The 22,184-nt window shown below is 32.5% G+C and overlaps 1 protein-coding gene across 7 annotated transcripts in view; it reads right to left on the bottom strand.

The window, feature by feature from the left end:
• The window catches only part of LOC144841487 (growth factor receptor-bound protein 14-like), a 72,001-nt gene that overhangs the window by 11,966 nt on the left and 37,851 nt on the right, over positions 1-22,184 (bottom strand). For 4 of the 7 annotated variants that reach the window (XM_078697833.1, XM_078697836.1, XM_078697834.1 and 1 more), the window contains 6 exons: positions 20,290-20,459; positions 16,095-16,465; positions 8,297-8,362; positions 6,955-7,120; positions 891-1,012; positions 181-270 (listed from right to left, as the gene is read on the bottom strand). In XM_078697833.1, coding sequence (XP_078553959.1) covers positions 181-270; positions 891-1,012; positions 6,955-7,120; positions 8,297-8,362; positions 16,095-16,465; positions 20,290-20,413 — 939 coding nt within the window. In that variant the 5' untranslated portion in view covers positions 20,414-20,459. Of the gene's footprint in view, positions 1-180; positions 271-890; positions 1,013-6,954; positions 7,121-8,296; positions 8,363-9,857; positions 10,348-16,094; positions 16,466-20,289; positions 20,460-22,184 lie in introns of those variants that run through there. The other 3 variants (XM_078697831.1, XM_078697832.1, XM_078697838.1) reach the window with 2 other exon arrangements.

Below are 22,184 nucleotides of genomic sequence, written 5' to 3'. Positions count from 1 at the left end.
GTTGGTATATATAGATGTGTTTACGTGCACTGGAGTTATCACCATAAGTTGATCCAAATCAAATCTGAACAGTAACTGCTCTGTGATCAGCAAGTCAACTCTGATAAAGGAAAAAGTGATTAAACAGCTATATGTCAAAAATACTTTTTAACTTTATCTTTATATACATTAATTTTTTACCTGTAGTAGAATCTGTTTTGTTCTTTCTGCTTTTTCTGATAATCCTTCCAATTCTTCTGTCAGTTCTAACATATGCATTGGAAAAAATTGCTGCAGAAAGGAAAATTCATGGTTTACGAAAGAAGTCAAACCCAATAAATGCTATTTCAACTCGTCATACTTTGTGACTATAATGCAATCCTACAGCCAGGGGAACCTCCTTTTTCCTAAGTTGCCCTATTGAAACCAAAGATTAGCAGCGAAAGTGATGCACTGTGACATGGTGCGCCATTTTTGGTTGTAGAGAGGACTAATGAAGCTGTGTTAGCATGCAAAAGTTGGGGCAGTCAGGGCAAAAAATGGCAAAAGACTTCCTACTTTCTAGGAGTATAAGATAATCTATATTGTTTTGACAACTCTTGTAACATAACCACAGTACTGATTTTGCCATTTTTCCTCTAACTAGCAACACAATGCGAAGCAATTGGCCGAATTCACACAAATTTGCAGCAGTTCCGCAAAGTTGAATATGTTCGCATATTAATGACAAACGCTGCACATTGTCATGTATCAACTAACTTCTTCAGGTTCTACAACCTGATAATGTTTTCATAATGCTATCATCCACATTCACTCTATAACCCATCACTGTTCTTAATTCTCTTTTTATAGTGTCATTTTTATGATTGTTAAGGCCATCAAAGTCAACATGAATGAGCAAGATTACTTACACATGGGTTTTGAAATATCTCATATTTTCTGAAGTTTTTCCTAAAATAGATTTTATTGTTGCTGGACTTGGGCCAGTTGTTGTAAACTTCAAGAACCTTTTCGTGATCCTCCAGTATCCTTTCTGCAATGAAAAAAAAAATCATTTTAAAATTAAAATGACAATATTACGTTTAATTGATTGCATAGCAATGAAATAATCAATCAAATGTTGTAAGTTGATCAATATACTCTTGATCAATCTTAACACGTGTTCTTCTTCATGTCTATCAACTTTCCCATTACCCTTTGGCCTGTCCAAAGGGCTCTTCAGTCAAATGTTCCCATGGACACGATGATGTCATATCACTACCATATATTGTCATACTAGTTTAATAGCCTAGATAGAGCCTAAGAAGTCGGAAGAGTTGAATTCAGTATGGTAAAAGAAAATCTTTCAGTTTTTTTTAAACGAAAATAAAAGGAGTATTCAAAAGAGGTAATTAATAATGAGATCCCCATGGAACCATCCTCAATCAACTCCTACTCAACTTCACACAATGTGACTCATCTTTTAACAGATAACATCTTGCAAATGAGTCACATTTAAAATATAAATTAATCATTTTATTACTGAAGAAAATGGAGGAGTATATTTTTTTTGTGGTAGATATTGAACTTTTCAATATATGGGTCAATGGTAAAATACTACCATATGTTAAAGATATTGAATATAGTTTCATTAGTTATTCTAAGTCAGCATAAAAGGTCAATAATAACAATGATGATATTGTATTTTAACTGATGAGATCACATAACTGAAATATAATACTTAGTATACATCTTTATCTAAATCTCCAATAAAGATACTGTACTTTTAGATTACCTGATTAGGAAAGATGTATATATGTGATGATGGAAACTAATGTTATGTTAATAATATATCGGTAAATCCATGATTTTTCAAATTGGTTGCGAGTTAGCCATTCAGGACTAGAATCAACAAATCACCTAATATTATACAGTATATTTGATTTTTATCCGAAATTTAGGGTCCTTTTTAAATGATATGAAAATCTTTTTCAGTTACAATTGAAAACAAGAAATATTTCTTTCAAAAAACAGCGCTCATCTTACGATAACTACCGTCTACATGAATCTCAATTATATATTTATCACCAAATGTGTGTCTTTCCTAGATATGCTTGGGGGTGTGCGCATGCCCAGTCCTAGTTTCCAAATACCCATTTTTTCAGCCGTAGTAAACAATAAGCTACCGCTTTGTAACAGTTTCCTAATGATTCCATTCTCATCCTCTTCTCTAAATAAGCAGCGAAAAAAAAAATTATTTAACAATAGAGTGGATTTACCATGAACTTTAGTTTATTACATTATCATTTGCTGATGGACATGGTTTGAGATCTAGGCCAGAATCACAGCTTGTGTGTCTCCTACTGTTAACTTAATTATAATATTAAGACATATCCATATGAAAAAGTACCTCAATGCATTACCATGTACTGTATGGATGACCTAGATAGTTAGGCTGGAAGAAGGTCGTTCTCTGGGGGAATTGCTACAGGTAATCTGTCTGCTTAAATCATCTTAAATTTGTTGTACCATATATATTGTTAATTTATATACTATTGTTTTGTTAATGTTAGAGTAAGCAGTTTGACTGTTTTTATAGGCAAATGCCTATTGCTTGCTCTTTGTATAGATTGTACAATATTATCTTTATCACTGAATACGTTAAGTTAATTAAAAATGATACAGTTCAATCAATAGTCTGTTCAATAGGGGTTTCTTTTGATAATAAGAACTAAATTTATTGAACACTCACACAATAGAGGCTATTCTTTGCTGGGATAGCAATGATCTACTTTAATGTGTTGGTAATGAAATCCTATCTAATTGCAGTCAATACTATATGTATAGACCACAAGGCACATAAACAATGGCAAGAATCAATAAGGAAAAACAGACCAGTGGTCCTAAGAAGGTCACATCCGAGAGGGCCAGTACATTTTTGTGTTCTTAATGATAGCAAGGTTTCGGGATGGAAATATGAAGAAACAGTAATTTCATACATAGGATTAATCCTATGTATGAAATTACTGTTTCTTCATATTTCCATCTATTAGCCAAGCATGCCCCGTTTTGTTCATCATCGCGAAAGTATTTTATCCCCATGCTTGTCCTTTATCTACCGTCCAAAAATATAGCTTGTGGTATCAACATCAAAATTAGAAACTAATCAAATTTGAAGAATCAAGCTCACCAAAGAGTGAATATCATGTATTAAAGAAAAGAAGAGAGTTTACATTGATGTTAACACATTTAAAATGCATTTTGTTTCCTAGAAGTGTTTGATCCATCCAGGTCTTATGTGTTGACATGAAGGCATAGAAGGCCTGTCAACCTCAGCTGCTACAAGCCCCATGACCATGACAACCACGTGTTTAATTAAATCAATTTCCTTCTTAACGCAACCTGTATTTGACTTCCTTCGCGGAATTATACTATTGTAAGCTTAATGGGCAAAATGTCATAGAACCTGTTGAGACTCCCCCTGCCTGGCATCCGGCGGGGTCATTGTCCATGCAAACCCCCTGCTAAGAATTCACAGAAACCACAGTGATTTCATCAATTTCTACCACAAAGTATATCCTAGATAGGAAATTATATTTGTATTGAGGTATAATGGTTAATAAAGTATGGTTCAATGTAAATTATTATTTACTAGAATGAGAAATGAGTTAATTAGACAAGGAGATCGACAGCACAACTTAAAGTACTAGCTTGAAATGTGTGACCTATTTAGGATATTTTACACCTTCCAGTTTTGTGCAACTAATTTCTGGTGCCAAACTCCTTGAGCTGTGAACATGAGTAGGCCTACAATTTTGATTGCAGTAAGTTAGACTTTAATATATAAATATTATAGAAATTATATGTTGTTAATGATTATATGTATGTTGACAAAGGCCTAATAATAGCATCCTAATATGAGAAACAACTCGTACATATTCATGATATTCACAGTTTTTAAAACTAGTTCAGTATGCTAGCCTGTCATGTTTGGCGTCAATACAGCGCACAGATGATCAATTGTCAATTTTAGCAGCATAATTGGGATCAAATCTAGCGATGTAAAATTCAAATCCTCCATGTGCAATGATTATAAAATTTGCAAATGACGAGAACATCTCAAGTTATAATGGACCGGATACTGTACTTAATTAATGTATTAAAGCTTAATCACAATGAACTAGCATGTGCACGTAAGCCATGATTTAACAGTTAAGTTAGTCATAATTTATACATCATTCAACGAGAAAAAAAACTTCTCAGACGTGTAATGATAAATACATTTTTTTTCCTGGAATCATGTTTGCCTAAACTCTTACAAAGCGATAAAGGGACTAATAAATATAATTTCTATGTATAAACATAATTTGTATGTATATTTATATATGCAAATGACAATAAATGGAAATAATTTTCCACTGATGAATAAATATAAACAATTATTTTACTGCAATTACCCTACATTTTTCACTACAATAACTTTTTGATTTTAGTTTGAATGCAGTTCTAGTTTATGCAGCAGTTACTGCAGTAAAGTGTGTATTTTAAAAGAAAACAAGCTTGCTAAATAATTATGTAGTTACTGCAGTAGAATAATGTTGGCATGATCCCTTAGAATGTAAAGTATTCATTTCTACACACCTTGTAAATGTTTCAATGAACTGAATATCATATCAACCAGTAACTATCTCATTAAACGGCTATTATTCAGACAAATACTAATTCCTTTCCATTGGCAACCGGCGTCACAAGGATTTAAAAGTGATTTTATAACTGAAACAGTTTCATTTCCTTTTTCAGTTTTAAAGTGGAAAAATATTTTAGTGAGGAAAAATTCGTAGCAGCAGGCTATTCTTTGTCCCTACTGACTAGTATGATAGGTTTATTTATGGGATTATCTACACCAGAGCTTTATACAAGGTTTTCTAATTTCATTCCTAAAAAAATAGAGTTACCGTCAAAATGTTTAATGAATTTAGAATTTCACTGAAAATCAATTGGATATTATGTTTTGACATTATTCATTATCAATCAAGGCTACAAGATTGTTGCCAACAGGTAAACATATGCAAGAAAGAGAATTCAATTAAAATTGAGGTAATAAAATAAATTGAATGGCAGGTAATTGGTACTGTAGCCTATAGGTATTCTCTCACCTGCCTAAAATAAAGCAAGGGTACAGATGGACAAGGTGACAAGTGATTGGTATAGATACCATTTCATTGGTTACCACTAGAGGCATCACACTTGAAGAAGACCATGACAGCAAAATGCCTGGCTAGGTGACTACCCTGGGCACTCTCACCTGTGCTCACAAAACAAGGGCAATGACAGAGTGTGAGGTAGAGGGGTCGTTTTGACTTTACAGATACCCCATGGCATCTACACCTAACACTGACATATCATCACTAGCAGGTGTTTTATAAAGAATTGTGACATATTAATATTTTATATTCCTCATTTCACTCAATGTAAATACTTACATTTTGGATTTGTTTGAAATAGTGGAAGTAAAATATAAATGTTCAAAATGTATTTCTATTCTGTTTATCAATTTAGCAGCCTAATTAGATTTTAAAGAATCAAATCAAATAACAGTATTGTTTGTTTTAATTATTATAACAGATGGTATCTAATAAAATATCCATTAATTCATTAAATGAAAGATTACACTCCAAAGCAGTCTACAGGAGCAGCAGACGACAGGGATCAAGAGACAGCCAGACTAAGCCCGAGACAGGCAGGCTGGCAGGCTGGAGAACACCAGTATTTTAAGCCCGAGACAAGCAGGCTAGCCCTTGAATGAATCAGAAACTGGTGGTAGGATTTAGACCAGGCTAGAAAAAGATGAGAAAACCAGATGAAACATTTCTATTACACACGATATTTATTGATGATTTTGAATAGTATAGAAATACTGTACCAAAACATAGTGCATGTTATACTATACTCAATAAACTTTTAAATGAACAGGTTCATTGTTTGATATAAGGTTAAAAATAAATGACAGGTCTATTTATAGAAGGAGGAAAACTATTTATTCCACTCAAGTTAATAAATTAGATAATTTATCCACCAAATGCAAGTTGTGACAAAGGGATTAGAAAAGGGGAAGGGGCAGGGTAAATATGTTACCACCAAGAAGGTATCAGTTTATCTTCTCACCTAAACCTATACCCGAGCACACACAGGTTCAATTGAGTGAACAATAAAAAAAATTAAAACTGACACATAGTTCCGCTGGTAGGACTATAGAACAGAAGAGAACTGGGTTAAAAAACAAACAATTTTAAAAATCTCTAAGGTGTTTTACAATGTTGTAACATGACATGTTATTTTGGAAGAGATATCCCTTGAAAATAGACAATGAGGCCAAAAGTTTTCACCTCAATTACGCAGTTAAACGTGCCTGCCAATAACTCTTGATTAGGTACACAACAGCAGAAGGACTACCAAGCAGCCCATAAGGACTAAGATAGGAGACACAAAGATTGCTGGTAAGTGGGCCAATGGGGTTTTATGAGGGACTCTTGACAACTAATAGCTCCAATGCTAAGGTATCAAGTGCAAATACCAGTTTGTCGTAAATCACAATTACACGCACTAGGTTCACTAGTCTCGGTGGACTGACGAAAACATAAGCAGTAAAAATGCTGTGTACAAAAAATGGGTGAAAAAGCCTTACTGAGCATATACTGAATTAACGTTTTTAGTTGAGTGGCCGAGCAGTTAATAAGGCATGGTGCCACGAAACATGGCCATATTTCTGGTGGCTGGTAGAACAAGTCTTCCCGAAAAGGTACTTAAGTACTAGTGTACTTATCTTACTTAGGCACTTTAAAGAATCCAGTTCATCCTTTAGAAGAAATGTGGGTTACCCCGGTGTACTGGTCTACTATCTCAGTATCGTTGGTGCCGCACCTTGGTGGAGTTCCTCAGTTGAGAACGAATGATACAGTATAAAACGAACAATAAAGATGTACATAATGCACTTACCGAGTCCTTGATCTGTAAGATGCTCGACTAAGGACCAATTCTTATCTTCGACTGTGTTCTTTTGCATTACCATTATACGACAGACATCCATTGCACTATGCATAGGCTCCACTATCACTGTGCTCACTTTCCAACTCCCATCTTCGCAGTAGATTTTGACTGGGACCTGACGAGTAAAATTCATCGCGAATTAGAAAATGTAATAACGTCAAACGGTGAGAAAAAGCGACTTTATGCAACTGATTGGAAACTAAATTTTGCTATTTCTAATACAATCAAGATTTAATATAACAATTGTGAGATAAAGAATACAAGTTTGGAAAACATGTCAAATTAATCAACAATGTTTTAAGATTAGTCAGTAAGATATAAAAGAAAAGCATGTTTTAACTAGATATTTCCCAGGAAAAAAATGTAATCTGACTACTAGATGATTAAAGATGTATAGTTCATCTAAAATTACACTGATAACATGATGAATTTAAATACCTGTTCAGACTTAAAAATTCTGGTTTTAAGAGCATATTTTTACAGCGAGGACTGATGGATAAAAGATGATGAATTTAAAGACCTGTTCAGACTTTAAAATTCTGGTTTTAAGAGAATATTTTACAGTCAGGACTGATGGATAGAAGATGATGAATTTAAAGGAATTCTGGATGCTATTTTTTAGCTATTAACCAATCCTGCACCTTTGTGCAGTTTTCATCTCCCTTTTTAACCTTTTTAAAACCCTGGAAATAATTGATTTTCCTAAGTATACTGTCGATTGTGAGTACAGTCTCCCTTTACTGGCCAACAGGAGGATTTATTGATCATCACTCAGATTAAATGTTAATTGACAGCTTTAAATCCATTTGAGCAGGCCTAGATGATAAATGATATTCCTAGCTAGTTTGCTCACCAGGTTAGGTGCCTCCCTTGCTTATTAGGGACTTTTTGAGTACAGTACAAACATACAACATGAGGTAGAGATATATATAGCGGTCATATTCCAAATATAGGCAACTCTTGATGAATGATGTCACTTGGTTTCGTATTTTCTTACATGGAAAGCAGTCTAGATCGTACAGACACTTCCTGCAATTTTTTTACTTTTTGTACAAATAATGCCTATTCAAAAACATTAAACCAGGTTATTCCTTGTCATAAATGTTTGAAAAAGATTTACAGTACAGTAGTACAATTATTCAGAGAATGCAAAATTGGTCAAATACCAACAATAAGGATGAAATCGGCCAAAAATAAAAGTGTCAGAGTCTGGCGAAAATGTTAGTAGTTCTAATATAAAGTAAAGCTGTATGACTACAAATTAATGAATTTTGTTTTAACACAAACTTACTGAATTCTCAGATGGTAATGTTTCCCGGTCTTTTCTATTATCTTGGTTCCTAAAGAAACACTCCTCCTAAAAGTAACATGAACAAAAATGTTGATGCTTAGTTAATTTTGAACAAAATAATTACTTGAGTTGAGTAATAATTTTGAATTCATTGTTGAAAAATACCAACAAAAATGACAAAAAAAAAAAAAACCCAAGTAAAACATAACCTAAAAGAGATAATTAAACAAAACAATGTTAGCAGTGGATAAGTGATCATGGCCATTAATTTTAAACAGTGTTTGACACACTGGGAGAGCTGGTATTTACGCTAGGTTAGCATCCCGCTAGGTAACAGTCACACTCATCTTTTCACATTCACTGGCTTAACCTTGAATCTTAAATAGAACAATGCAGCTGTATTACAAAGGCAATATATAGTTCAGTTCTTAGTGATATAATTACAGTATTGATGGGATATATTGTGAGAGAGATCAGGGAAAGGCATGCAAGACCTTGTGAGAAAGTCTGTGCAGAGAGGTACTAGCTTTGAGGACAATGATTATGTTTAAGGGAGGGGGAAAAGATAGCTGAGTGGAGAGGTACCGTAGATCTGCAGAAAAATAGGTCTGCTGCAGATAAAGGTAGGCCTGTAGGCTGTAGAAAGAGTACAATTGAGGGGAGGGGGATATGTCTAATAATGAGGGGGATAAGTGAGTGGGGATGTCTAGTAGAGAAGTTAGATCTGAAAGAAGAGGGTAACAAATTAAAAGCGGAGAATTGTTGGGTAATGGCATAGAAATAGGTAGTCTGTTGAGCAGATATAGAAGAATAATTATAATGCGATAAATCTCCTAGATCACATCATATTAGAATTCATTTCTATTTTAGGGTTTTGTTAAAATATAATGTTAAAAAAGTGATATATCATCAATTTACACTGATAATTCCTTCTACCAATGTAACTATATACATTTATATTAATCAAGAAATCTGTGAATGTTTTTCAAATTTATCTTATTTCACTGACAACCAGAGATTTCATTAAAATTCATCAATAGGGTCTACCTACCTCCATGGCTCTACCAAGCACAACACACTAGTGTGTACAGTATAAGGATAACATAAAAATAGAATTGCATGGTGCCAAAAAAATTTACTACATATAAATCAAATATTGACAAGGACAATGTAGTCTGAAATATACAATAAATATTAATATGATCACTTGCTTTATTCAGAAAACCTGAAATAAAACAGACCTTGAACCAGAGTTGACAATACTACTAATCTTAATATACCTGTCACAGAAGAGAGGCTACACCCCAGTACCAAGTCTCTACATCACCCCTTCATGAATTGTATAATGGTAAAACTGATGTCTAAATATCTAGCTAAACATTACTACAGTACCAAAGATTAAAACTTAAAAAAATAAAATATACATAGCAAAATATAATAAAGTGTGAAATAATAACATCTTTTTAAAATTTAAGTACAAAATAGACTATTAAGTTGACTGACTGAGCTTATACATGTTTTGTTTCTAGATCTTGTGCAGATAAACTTTTCGAGATATTACCTGGCCATTCCGTCGTTTGCGCCCTGCTGATAAAGTCCTTCGTAACGCACAATTATTTTCACTTAAAAATTTGCTCTCCATAATTTTTCTTTTAGTTGCTTCGCAACGAAAATTCACAAATGCCGAGCAAGTAGGCATGATTAAAAGTTCCACTGCTTTCGGTTGAAAAAATCCAACTTAGTCGACCTGTCACTGTGGTTTTAAATCCAGTTTCAATGTTGATATAATGTCTTTTATATAACTTTACAAACCAAAAAAGTTTTGTACAACAGAAAGATAATACCCAGGCTGATTGGTGGTGCTGGTCCTAGTGTGATAATGTGTGATTACTTTCCAAGGCTCTACACAACTCAAGCCTCATAATTCAAAGCCTGCTGATTGGTTCACAGTATGACAGTGATAGAAGTAGGCGGGGCTTAAATGACATGGAAATGGAATAGCTTTAAGTGACAAGTCCATTCTTTGCGGGGGAGGTATCTACACATTGTGGTCATTTCCAGTATGCCTGTTACATCTACAGAGGCAATTGTGGTTTAAGCTTCTTTGCAATATCACTCTTTTATATAAAGACAAATGATGATTGGAATTGAGATTTGAAATGTCATGCTTCATATTTATTTTGTTTTAAACTAATTGGTATTTTGTTTCTTTTGAAAGCATCAGAAAAGGCTTAGTAATAATATAATATTTTAGCAGTTTTCCTACAATAAAATAGCAATTAAATTTCTAATAATTAATAATAAAATTAAATATGCACAATCCAAATGCAAAGATAGGATAAATAATTCTGGTATACCATGTTGATTGTAGTATGCCATATTATTTTGATGCATATTCCAATAATATGTAAAGGTATGGTAGAAAGAATTTTGTTAAATTTTATCTTTTATCAAAAGGCTATACAGTATTTTAATTCATAACAAAAGTAAAAGACTTGGAAGTGTTTTGGACACAGCCTTCCCTGAATAAGGTTTATTTAACCGCCACCTTCAACAGATTAATTAAGCATCTCTTGTGTGACATTCACAATGTGACATTCACAATGAATTTTAAAGCTACGGCAGCTGTGTTTAAGTAATCAACAATATAATAAAAATTTGAGCGATGCATATTAATTTATTTACTTTACACAATAACTGAAATCCCATTATTTCTCTGATCTTTCCATAAAACGTGGTGACCTGTCCATGGCTGTAAAAGCAAGTTGTGTCATTCCCAAAATAAACTGTCATAAGATGATCATTCAATCTTTTATTAATACCATACAATATTATCTTATCAAGGACACAATTTATGAAATTCCATTTACCACACACCTATATTGCAATGCAGGTAATTTTCACATGCTGTAAATTTGGATATTTTGATGATGTTTTAATATTACTTTGACCAAAAGCAGGACATTTTGTGTGGGCTTGTAAAGACGATTCAAAATAATACCAGATTTATATCTTTAAACTGTTACATCGACAAATGTATTCACATTTTGCATTGTTATTGATTGATATTGTTATTAATTGTTTCTATCTTGTAGCCACATTTGGTACAGAGTACTATAAAAGTTGTTTACAATCTTTAAGAGAACATTGACGTTATGAGGTAGTAAAACACTTTCTAATAGGTTTACAAAACTTTCAGCAAACTTTTTATTAAAGGTTTACCAAACTTTCCAAGTAAAGTTTACAAAACTTTCTGGTAAAGGTTTACTAAACTTTCTACTAAATGTTTAACAAACTTTCTGAAAAAAAAACTTTCTATTAAAGGTTTACCAAAAAGTTTGCTAAACTTTCTAGTTTACTAAACTTTCTGGGCAAGGTTTACCAAACTTTCCGAGTAAAGTTTACAAAACTTTCAGAGTAAAGTTTACCAAACTTTCCGAGTAAGGCTTACGAAACTTTCCAAGTAAAGTTTACTAAACTTTGTACTAAATGTTTTCCAAATTTTCCTAGTGCATTTTTACATAACTTTCTAGTAAAGGTTTACTCAACTTTCTAGTAAAGGTTTACAAAACTTTCTAGTAAAGGTTTACCAAACTTTCTAGTAAAGGTTTACCAAACTTTCTAGTAAAGATACTAAACTTTCTAGTAAAGATACTAAACTTTCTAGTAAAGGTTTACCAAACTTTCTGAGTAAAGGTTTACCAAACTTTCTAGTAAAGGTTTACCAAACTTTCTGAGTAAAGGTTTACAAAACTTTCTAGTAAAGGTTTACCAAACTTTCCAAGTAAATGTTTACCAAACTTTCCGAGTAAAGTTTACCCAACCTTCTAGTAAAGGTTTACAAAACTTTTTAGTAGAGGTTTACTAAACTTTCTAGTATAAAAAATACAGTAGGTTCCTAAGTGTACAAACCTTCTCACCTGAATTGTAAACTCAGGTGTGTTAAGCTTTACCTTTAAGATTTACCTGTGCCACACAGCTAATCTAAATAATCTAACCTGTTGTTTTTTTATTAATGTATTATTTTACCAACTCATTGTCGGGTGTTAAGTTGATCATTAAACATTTTAATGGATTAGTCTACTACTATTGGTGCATTCATCATGTCAATAGTTACAGATGTACTCTATCAATGTCTGTATTTCTTTTTTTTAAATAGAAATTATTTTTCTATGATACAAGCAATCCTACTTGAATGAAGATGAGCCAGAAATAAATAGGATTTGATCACATTTTGACTTCCGGTAATGTAAAGCTACAGCAGGAGTAAAGTAATTTATTAAACAACAGCCACGTGGATATCTAAGCCTATAGCCACGATTATTTACAAGAGGTCTTTTCTCTGCAAAATGGTCAAAATGTATGAGCCTACAGGGTCATCATCCCTTCCACTCCTGATATCTACAGTAGTTTGAAAAAGAAACTTCAGGAAAACAAGGGGGTTTGCTAATCCCTCAAGCCATCCTGGCTATGGATTATAATATATATTTTCAAATAGTTTGGAAGTTAAAAATGATTTTGAAGAGTTACACTATTTCCTCAAGTCAACCATGGGGATTAAGCCATTGAAATTATGTAGGTGAAGGGGGACTTTGAAGGATTACTACCTGATTTTGATTTAATAAAATGCTGAATATCAATTAAATATGATAGATCCACCAGATTAAGGTTGATCCAAGATTTAATGAAAGTTGATACTAACAAGGTTTTACCTCAAGCATTGTTGCTAAATTCAATTAATAATTTCTTAGAATTACTACTATTAATCAACATTAACTGAACAAACTAAAAATTAATCTCTACCTATGGAAGACCTTAGGGGACAATTATGAATGGATCCCTATCTATGGAAAGCCTTAAGGGCCAATTACAAATGAATCTTTATATAGGCACAACCTTGGAGATATATTAAATATCGACTACAGAGGAGCCGACTGTGTATACTTTGCATTTGGTAATAGGTTCTATTTTACATTAAACTACTGTTATGTATAGAAGACCGTCAATATGAAAAGGTACAATAATAATTACTATACTATTTATTACAAAGGTAACCATAGGTTATTTTCTTTAAGAACACACATTTTCCACCTGGTGGAAAAACAGGCTAAAAACAGTAATGTGGTTGAGAAAATGCTCATTTTCTCCCTCATTCAAAAATTATGCAAATTAATTACTTAAAGGAATAATAATGTTGATATGAAGTTGTGGTATACCCCCGGTATACCCCATACATATAGTTAAAAAAAGAACTGCCAACGTTTTGATCAATATACTTTGATCGTCTTCAGAAGTGAGAATGGATAACAATGTAAAGACAGGCATATGCTGAAACTGTTAAGTTAATACTGATAGACTAAATATACAATGAAGATGAGAAAAGGCCATCCAAACTGAGATTCGAACCTGGCATTTTCTGCTTCATACGTAGACAACCTACCAGACCACAGGGGCTTTCATGGTATGGTTCAAATTTGATTGGATAACATCTCTTTAACACCTATATATAAATTCAAATCAGCAAGTGCTACACTATAATTTGATTAACTCATAAATGGTATTAAGATGTTCAAAAAACATTATTAAACAATCCACTTTAACGCTATAAATCAGAACAAGATTAAAAATAGACAGCGAGCTCACCCGGAGAGAAATATGACTATTGTTAGTAGCTTCACAGGGGGTAACACTATTCAAGTCCAGGAGAGAAGCACAATTAATTAAACTTATTCACAAAAGGGTAACATTATCTAATTGAAAACGTAGTAATTTCAAGCATAGATATGCGGCATTGAACTGAAATTTAAGAAACCAACGTGGACTGAAAGTAAATTCCATAATGCTGAGCTTGTAATTATATCATTGTAAAAATATGTAAAACCTAATTATTAATATTGATAAATTATATGGCTATAATTTTGTCGTAAATGAAAATATTAGTTAAAATTATAAATGTATATATAACTTAATTATATGTTTAATGAAAAAAATAATTAGCATTTTTATTTTGATTAGTTTATTTTAATGTCACATAATAGTTATTCATTTTAATTGATGGGTTTTTGGTTAAAATTAACTGTTTATTTTGTGTTTTTTATAAAAGAAATCAGAATTTTGTTTTTTGTTTTTTTTTGTATTTTTTTAAGACAATACATCTTTAATAAATAATATTAATAAAATAAAGTTAAAATTTCATCCAAAATGAAAATGATAAAAGTAAAATCATTAAAAACATTCAAATTTAGTAATTTATGAATTTTAGTAATTTTAATTGCAAGGAAATTTTAATAGTTGAAGTTAATATTTACAGTACATATTGATTATAATATTTTTCTATAAAATTCTATAATATCAAACTAGTACTAGAATAAAGTCAGATCTTTACGATTAAAAGCTAACTTGATAAAATGTACTCGGTAAAAATCATTACAGACCTGGAATTGCTCGGAGCAATAGACAATGAAATTGATATCTGACGCCAGGTATCATTACCATCACATAAAAAAAACACAAGAGAGGATTGAATTAACGTTAACGAGAGTAAAATAACAATAGCTGAAAAATGGAAAACGAATGAATAAATTTAATGGTCAATTGTCTCGTATTTGAACAGCAGAAATTTGTATAATGATTTGCAATAAAAGTATGTATGGATAACGCTATAAAATAAGAAAGACAAAGAAATTGACTATTATAGAGAGGCAATTACTAGGCTTAATAAAATGAATCACTCGGTCGGTTCTGTACCCACACCCTTTTGTGTTATAAAGGCAATTTTACAAATTGCTTTTGTACTTGAATTCTATCAATACAAGATTTAAATTTGAGGATTGTTAATTAAAATTATAAAATTTATCAACATCATATTTTGTATAAAATAAAATTTACTATACTTAAAAATATGACTTGTATTGGATTCAGTACAGTAAAGAACCCCTGTCCAGTGGACACCCAGGGGAGGAATCAATATTTTGAAATAGAGGGGTGCATGGCCTAAAAAGTTCCAAAATTGACCTATGACCTGTCATTTGCATTGTAAATTTCAAAATTTAGCAGTGGACCAAGGTCGAATGGCTCCACAATTTTGGCGACATTTTCTGGTTTAACAATGAGGGGCAACATGTTTTATAACTATAACAAACAGCCAATGCCTATTCAGGGGAAACTGTATTCATTTATGATGTCATTGATCATACTTTTTTCTGCAAAACTTAATAATATTTGTTTACCAAATTTCATAATCTCATTATTTAAAGATACAATTTAAGTTAGATAAAATACAGATTACAGCAATTTGAAAAATGTGTCTCTCATCAAATATTAATTCCTTGGCAATCATGACACCACCAATATTCTGATAAAAGTATGTTTATTAAATCACAGAAGTGGACATCCTCGTGTTTGGAATAAATTTACGAAAGTTACGAGAGCTTACTCCAAATAGGCCCCGACATCTTTTGTTTTTAGTGGACTTCACTTTTTAACTACTGTACATGCTTCTTCCTTAAGTTTCTGACTCTCATATGTCCATTAATACACCGGGATATTACCCCCTACTCATCTCGAAAATGTACTATGTTATCTAAAATGCACAAGAGCAGTTTGTGTACACTGGACATACGGCTTATAGTCCTTATCAGAGAAGACTCATTCTACCACAAGAACCATCAAGAGAGTGAGCCTCGAACACGTGCCATAAGGCTGGGTCATGGTTCTACTTTCTAAACTGATTAGCATGTATTATGGGATGTACAAACAATTTATTTGTTAGGAATGAAAACAAATATGTTATTCTTACCATTGATGTTGCAATCCTTGTTTGTTGATAGCCCCCAAGATCCGGAAATGGATCTGGGATGTCACTTTTCATGCCCTGGCGAATCGGCAGAGACTTGCTCTTTATAAGGCTTTTGTGTTGCCTGTGAAATCTCACAACTTGAGTTGGCGATGATACTCTCTGAAGAAGCGAGCCGTGGCTGTTGGAGTATGTCGTCGGAGAATGAACAAGGGGCGAGTGTGAATGAATCGGGGGTGAACTGGAATGATCAGATGGCTCGTAATCAGAGGATTCATTTAGGTCGTCTTGACTCAACAGGTGCTGATCGTCTGAATCCAGAGGCGTAGGAAACGAACTCAATCCATTCACGAGGGAATCAAGATCTAGATCGTCTATAAATGATATAAACAATTTATTCATTGTAAAATTGTAATGATATACAAAATGAATTAAACACATAATGTGCTTGTCTAGGTCATATATAATCATTTCTACTAACATTAAGTAATAAGACTTGAGTAAGGTTGAGTAGGACTAGAGGACAACCTACAGTACATCTGTTTACTCGGCAAACACGATTTTCCAATTACAAAAACTATGCATACTGTGTGGAACTGAACCCAGGACCTGGGATCGGAAAGATGGGAACAGATGCAGATTAGGTGAGTACATAAACACGAACAAGATTGTCCACACAAGAAACATACACTATATTCGCTCAACAATTCATGCTTTAATATCATTTTAGATTCAGATGAATAAAGTGAATTTCCTACCTGCTACTAGCTCATCTTGTAGCTCATGTACGTACTGGGCCTAATTATTATACATAACAGGGTACTACAGTACCAGTACTAATTACACCTACCTTATCCTTGTCATTAATTTATACAGCAGCTCATTCAATGAATACATGAACAAGAATATTCTGTCAATTACGATATTTTACCAGTCAAATGTTGTAATTTTGTATGTAAAAGTTAAGAGAATGACGTCAAAAGTAAAGAATATATGGTTTTGTCAATTAGAGTATTTACAAGTAAAAAATAATTTTGTATATTAACAGAAAAGGCTGACGTCAGTAGAAGATGATGACCTTTAAAATATATCACTTTTTTTAAAATACAAAAACTGATTTGCTCTGGGAATTTTTTTTAAAATGGTAATTTTACACAATTAGAAGCCGAGACAAATTTATTCAAAAACGTACAATATCTTCATTTACATAAACACATCCAATTAAAATGACGATCGATATATAATTATATAACGGAACCAGTAATATGCGCAAAATAAAAGGGGTTGTAACAATCTTTCCTAGGTATGATAAAAATATTTATTTATTTCAATTTCTGCAAAAATATAAAACAAACAAATATAAAAAAACCAAAAGGGTGCTAAACACCATGCTAGTTTTTCAACCAAATAAATACAAATTAATCATAACTATAACTTCAACATATAAGACAAAAAAAAACACTCTAAAAAAAAATTCTGAAAACACTTTTTTTTTGTAAGAGTTTAAAAAATAATTATTGTACATAATACATACAAAAGTTGACCTGTGACCCCAATAAGCCTTAAAATCTTGGAATAAATAAATAAAAAAAAACAAAGTAAAAGAAAACTTTGTTACACTGTTTATAGATTATAACTGAATTTTTGTTTTTAAAAAATTAAATGAAAGTTTGTATGATTTAATAGAACTACAGTACAATACTGATATTAAACATGATGTAATTGACTACAGAATACAGTATGACATCACTCCACGTGTTATACCAAAACCACTATTTATCAGTTATTACTAGTTGAGCACAAACTTACACTTTCCCACGGTTAAGTCCAATAAAAAACAAACAAATCAAAAATAATTATCCAATATTCTGTAACATATGAAGTGGAGGACGCACAGCAGACAGGAAAATGCGGCTAACTGTCAGAAATGAAGGCAGGATCGGATACGGCGGAATGTATAGCTTTCCTGAATAGAAGACGCATGCACACACTGGTTTTACACTGTTACAAATTTGCTCCGCTTTATGAATATGATGATGGGATTAGTGTGCATGATATACATAGCGAACAGCATCAGTGTGTTATAAAGGCTTCTACTGCCTGCCAACCACTGTATCTAGGGATTACACTTTAGGTCAAAAAAAGCCTCATCAAAAACGCTCAAATCCAGTCAATATTCTATTAAATTCCATGAACCATGGCCAGTGCTTAAGGAATCATATGTTACAACGGTTCAACTGGCAGATGTTCATTAAAACCCTGTAGAGCCTCTATATTCATCAGTTATACTATTATATTATATTTATATATCATAATCAATAGTTAAGTAGCTTATTATTACCTAGATTATTCATAAATAAATAAATTTAAAAAAATCGATACAATTATTTGACTAAAATTCAATATTTTATAATAAAACTTGTTAATCTCACCAACATCTATTAAAATTTTTAACTGTTAATATTTAAGAATAATAATGCTACTATTAAATTATTCACAATCAATATTATCTGTTCATTTTTATTTAAATCGAAATATAAAAAGCAATATTAAAACTTTTTTTTTAAACCAATCTTGTTTCAGACAGAACTCACATTTCTCTTTCAAGTGTTTGAAAATATTTAAGATCCAATAGATAACAATATTAACATTCAAACATTAAATTAATTTAATATCACTAATTTAAGATTCTAACTTGCTTCAAATAAATCCATAGAACAAATAATGTTATTAGAAAATTATTAACAATATTTAACCATTTTAAAATAAAACATCAAATTATTTTAATATCACGGTTTTCACACAATATATTTTCAAATGCATCCATAAAATGAATAATAAATGTAATAATAACGATAAACTTAACTGTTTTTAATAATGTTCTAAAATTAACTCGCCATGACTATTTCAATACCGATGTACGCATACTAATTAGCATTATATTTGACTTTGTACTTAAAAGAGTTAAATTGCTCAAATTCATTGCATTTGTGGTTGCATTAGTTGAGTGGTTAGGACACTTGACTATCATAAGCAACTCCCAGTTCACTCAGCTGTAAATGAGTATCTGGTTGAAAAAAACTAGGGAGGATATGGCGACGTGGAAAGGAACTGGCGACCCTGCAGTGGCGGATCCAGGATTTTGAAATAGGAGGCCCAGGGTCTAAAAATGGTGAAACGAAGGGCTGAGCTTTGCATTACAATTTTCAAAATTTAGGTGGGCCTGGGCCGGCTGGGCCCCTCCTTATCCTGACCCTACCACATAATACTGAGACTTAGTACAAGGAGCTTCAGCAACAGCTCATTTCCCTACGTTGACAATAAATACATGACTTGTCTACCATCTACTTCTACAAAACCAAAGATTGTTTCTTTTCTTTGCTAAATAAACCTACTTTATAATAATTTCATACATTCATAGGTTGAGGGTGATATGCACAAATGATATGACATGATCATGTTCATATATGGGCACATCACATTCTTTTGTCACATAAAGTTCAGCTTACCTAGGCTCAGGAAGACAGTATAGACTGGGTGAAAACTTATTTTAAGCTATTACAAACTTACCTACCAATCGTTAACAAACAATTGTCTGCCAGTGGACGGCCACATGAATAATACGGAATGAAAATAAATTCAAACTTAGGCGAGTTATACCCCATACATGATTAAACCTGCGCCGGTACGATAATAATGATTTTACTTTTTTTTTAATCTATAATTATAATAATTCTAAGAATTTTAACATTTGAATTACAAACCGCAATTATAGTAATCTAGGATCTATTCAAAGAACAATTTCTATGTTGAAATTACTTCTCAGATTAACTGCTAAATATAAATACGAATTTATACATATTAAAACGGTGTGGACTTAAGAGACTAGACTCTATTTTAAAACCTAAAATGTGAGTGAGTGAGTGAGTGAGCCGGTATTTTCTATGAATTGCGGAAATAAAATAAGGGCCCATTTAGGCTTAGTTATTTACTGTAAGGGTATGTTGTATATGGACCAATTATCACTAAAATCGATGGGTAGATCACCAACTTTACCTGGGTAAATAACTAAGCCACATCATGCCCAAAGGTACACACACACAATACATCGCAACACATCAAATTTAGTCTGAATAGAGTTTTAACCAATTTGTTTGTGTGTGAACAGGATGTTTAAAAAATATCAGATCATGCTCACCTTGACAATCATGCTTATCCCCCACGATTCCTTGGTTCATGTGCAAATGCATGTGTCCCATCATGCCACTGTAACCAGGAAGGCCACCATTTTGGTAGTGGCTATGATGGTTCGACATCGCCATAGAGACCTCTTTACTTCAAATTGGTGCAATGAATCTGTTAACAGCTCTGTGAATCAAATAATGTGAATCTAAATGAAGATTGTAAAACATCATTCTTGTTGCAGCATCTAAAGCAGGAAAAGGCACCGGAGGCAAGCATATATCATGTTTGAATTGCCAGTCAATAATATTAAGTAAAATCAATATAGCTAATGGGAACTGAGAATTTCAGCTGAGGCCTTTGCCATGTTGCACCGGCGTGATGGTGATTAGAGGACGGTCTAGTTGATTTGATAGCGTATGACACATATTAACATATGTTCTCAAAAACACATTGGCACCATTGCAGGTAGTATGGGCACAGTTAAACTCGGTGCTTTATTTTATGTACTTCATTTTCAGAGGTCTTTGTGTTCGACGATGCAAATAAAACAAGAAAAAAATACTGAATTATGCTCACAACAATCATGTAAAGTTAGATTGCGGGGTGGGGGGTTTGGAAGATGTGAAGAGTAGTAGTGTAGTGTTACACTGTAGGGTTATTCACAAATCAGTATACTTTTCTTTTCTTTAAAACAAATTTATGTTATACATTAAACAAAGGAATTTTCGTACTTTACATTATTTAATAATAGTTATCTGAAGATTTGTATCTCATATTAAAATAAGATTAGTGTCTTATCCAATGACCCTTTTTCTCATTTTAATCCATTATTATACACAATAGCCATAAATAACATAGCTTAAATGATGAATACAATAAATCTCTCTCCCTAATGGTATCAGCTTTACGGATCATCTTATTCTAAAGACTTATATTTGAAATAATTACATTTACATATTTGTACAGTATGATGAAATGTTAAACCTTGAAGGAGATAGTGCACGTGTTCATGTTGCGGATTTCAACGATACTTAGCTTTTTATTTGGGATGGTAGATAGATGGTAAAGATAATATTATTCTGTAAATATGCATATAAACACAATATATACATTTCTTTCATTCCAGGGGGGTGTGTGTGTGCAATATATTGGACGTTGCACTATGACAGAGTGAGATCGTGAATTCAAATCTTGTCGCGTTGCTTGTATCCTTTAGACACATTACTTTACGCTTGCCTCTCTCCACCAAGGTGTACAAACGGGTACCTAGTAAGGTCAAAGCACAAACTGTGTTGATTACTATAGCTGAAACATTTATGGGAGTATTTTGTTTCCATACATGTTTGATTCAAAAATGACCAGAGTAATAATATTTACAGGGCTTAGTTCACATTAGGCGCTTTATAAATTCAGGATGTTCATTTATATTTCATCTATTCAGCATATCCAATAGCGAATTTCAATGATGCAACATCTATATTTTATATCCTGCATATGCCTGTAATTACTATTGTCTAGGGAAACCTTTATCGTTTTGCAGCGAATCCTCGTGTTCCTTCATTATCTTATCTTACTGTATTTGATCGATTTAACATCCCTTCTTTTGTCTACCATCCCAAAGCAAAAGCTAGGTATTGCACGAATGGTGGAAGGAAGAAGAAGTTGGGAGGATCATCTACTATTTGCATTTAATTTAAACCATATTTAAGTGGAACCCCTCGTTTGACATCCCTATTCAGGGTACACCTCTATCAACAAGGAAACGGACACTTCCCTGTGAAATGAATGAGTAACGTAGCTTTGTATTAATAATCTAATATAATATGGGAATTACTAGTAAAATGTCATCATATCATAATTAGCAATTAGCATGATTCTATTTTTAGGATATTTAGTGACATTTAATAT

This window comes from Antedon bifida, chromosome 4 (genome assembly GCF_963402885.1).
Source record: "Antedon bifida chromosome 4, ecAntBifi1.1, whole genome shotgun sequence".
In the NCBI taxonomy this organism is placed as follows: Eukaryota; Metazoa; Echinodermata; class Crinoidea; order Comatulida; family Antedonidae; genus Antedon; species Antedon bifida.
This window is presented reverse-complemented; position numbering and strand designations above follow the sequence as displayed.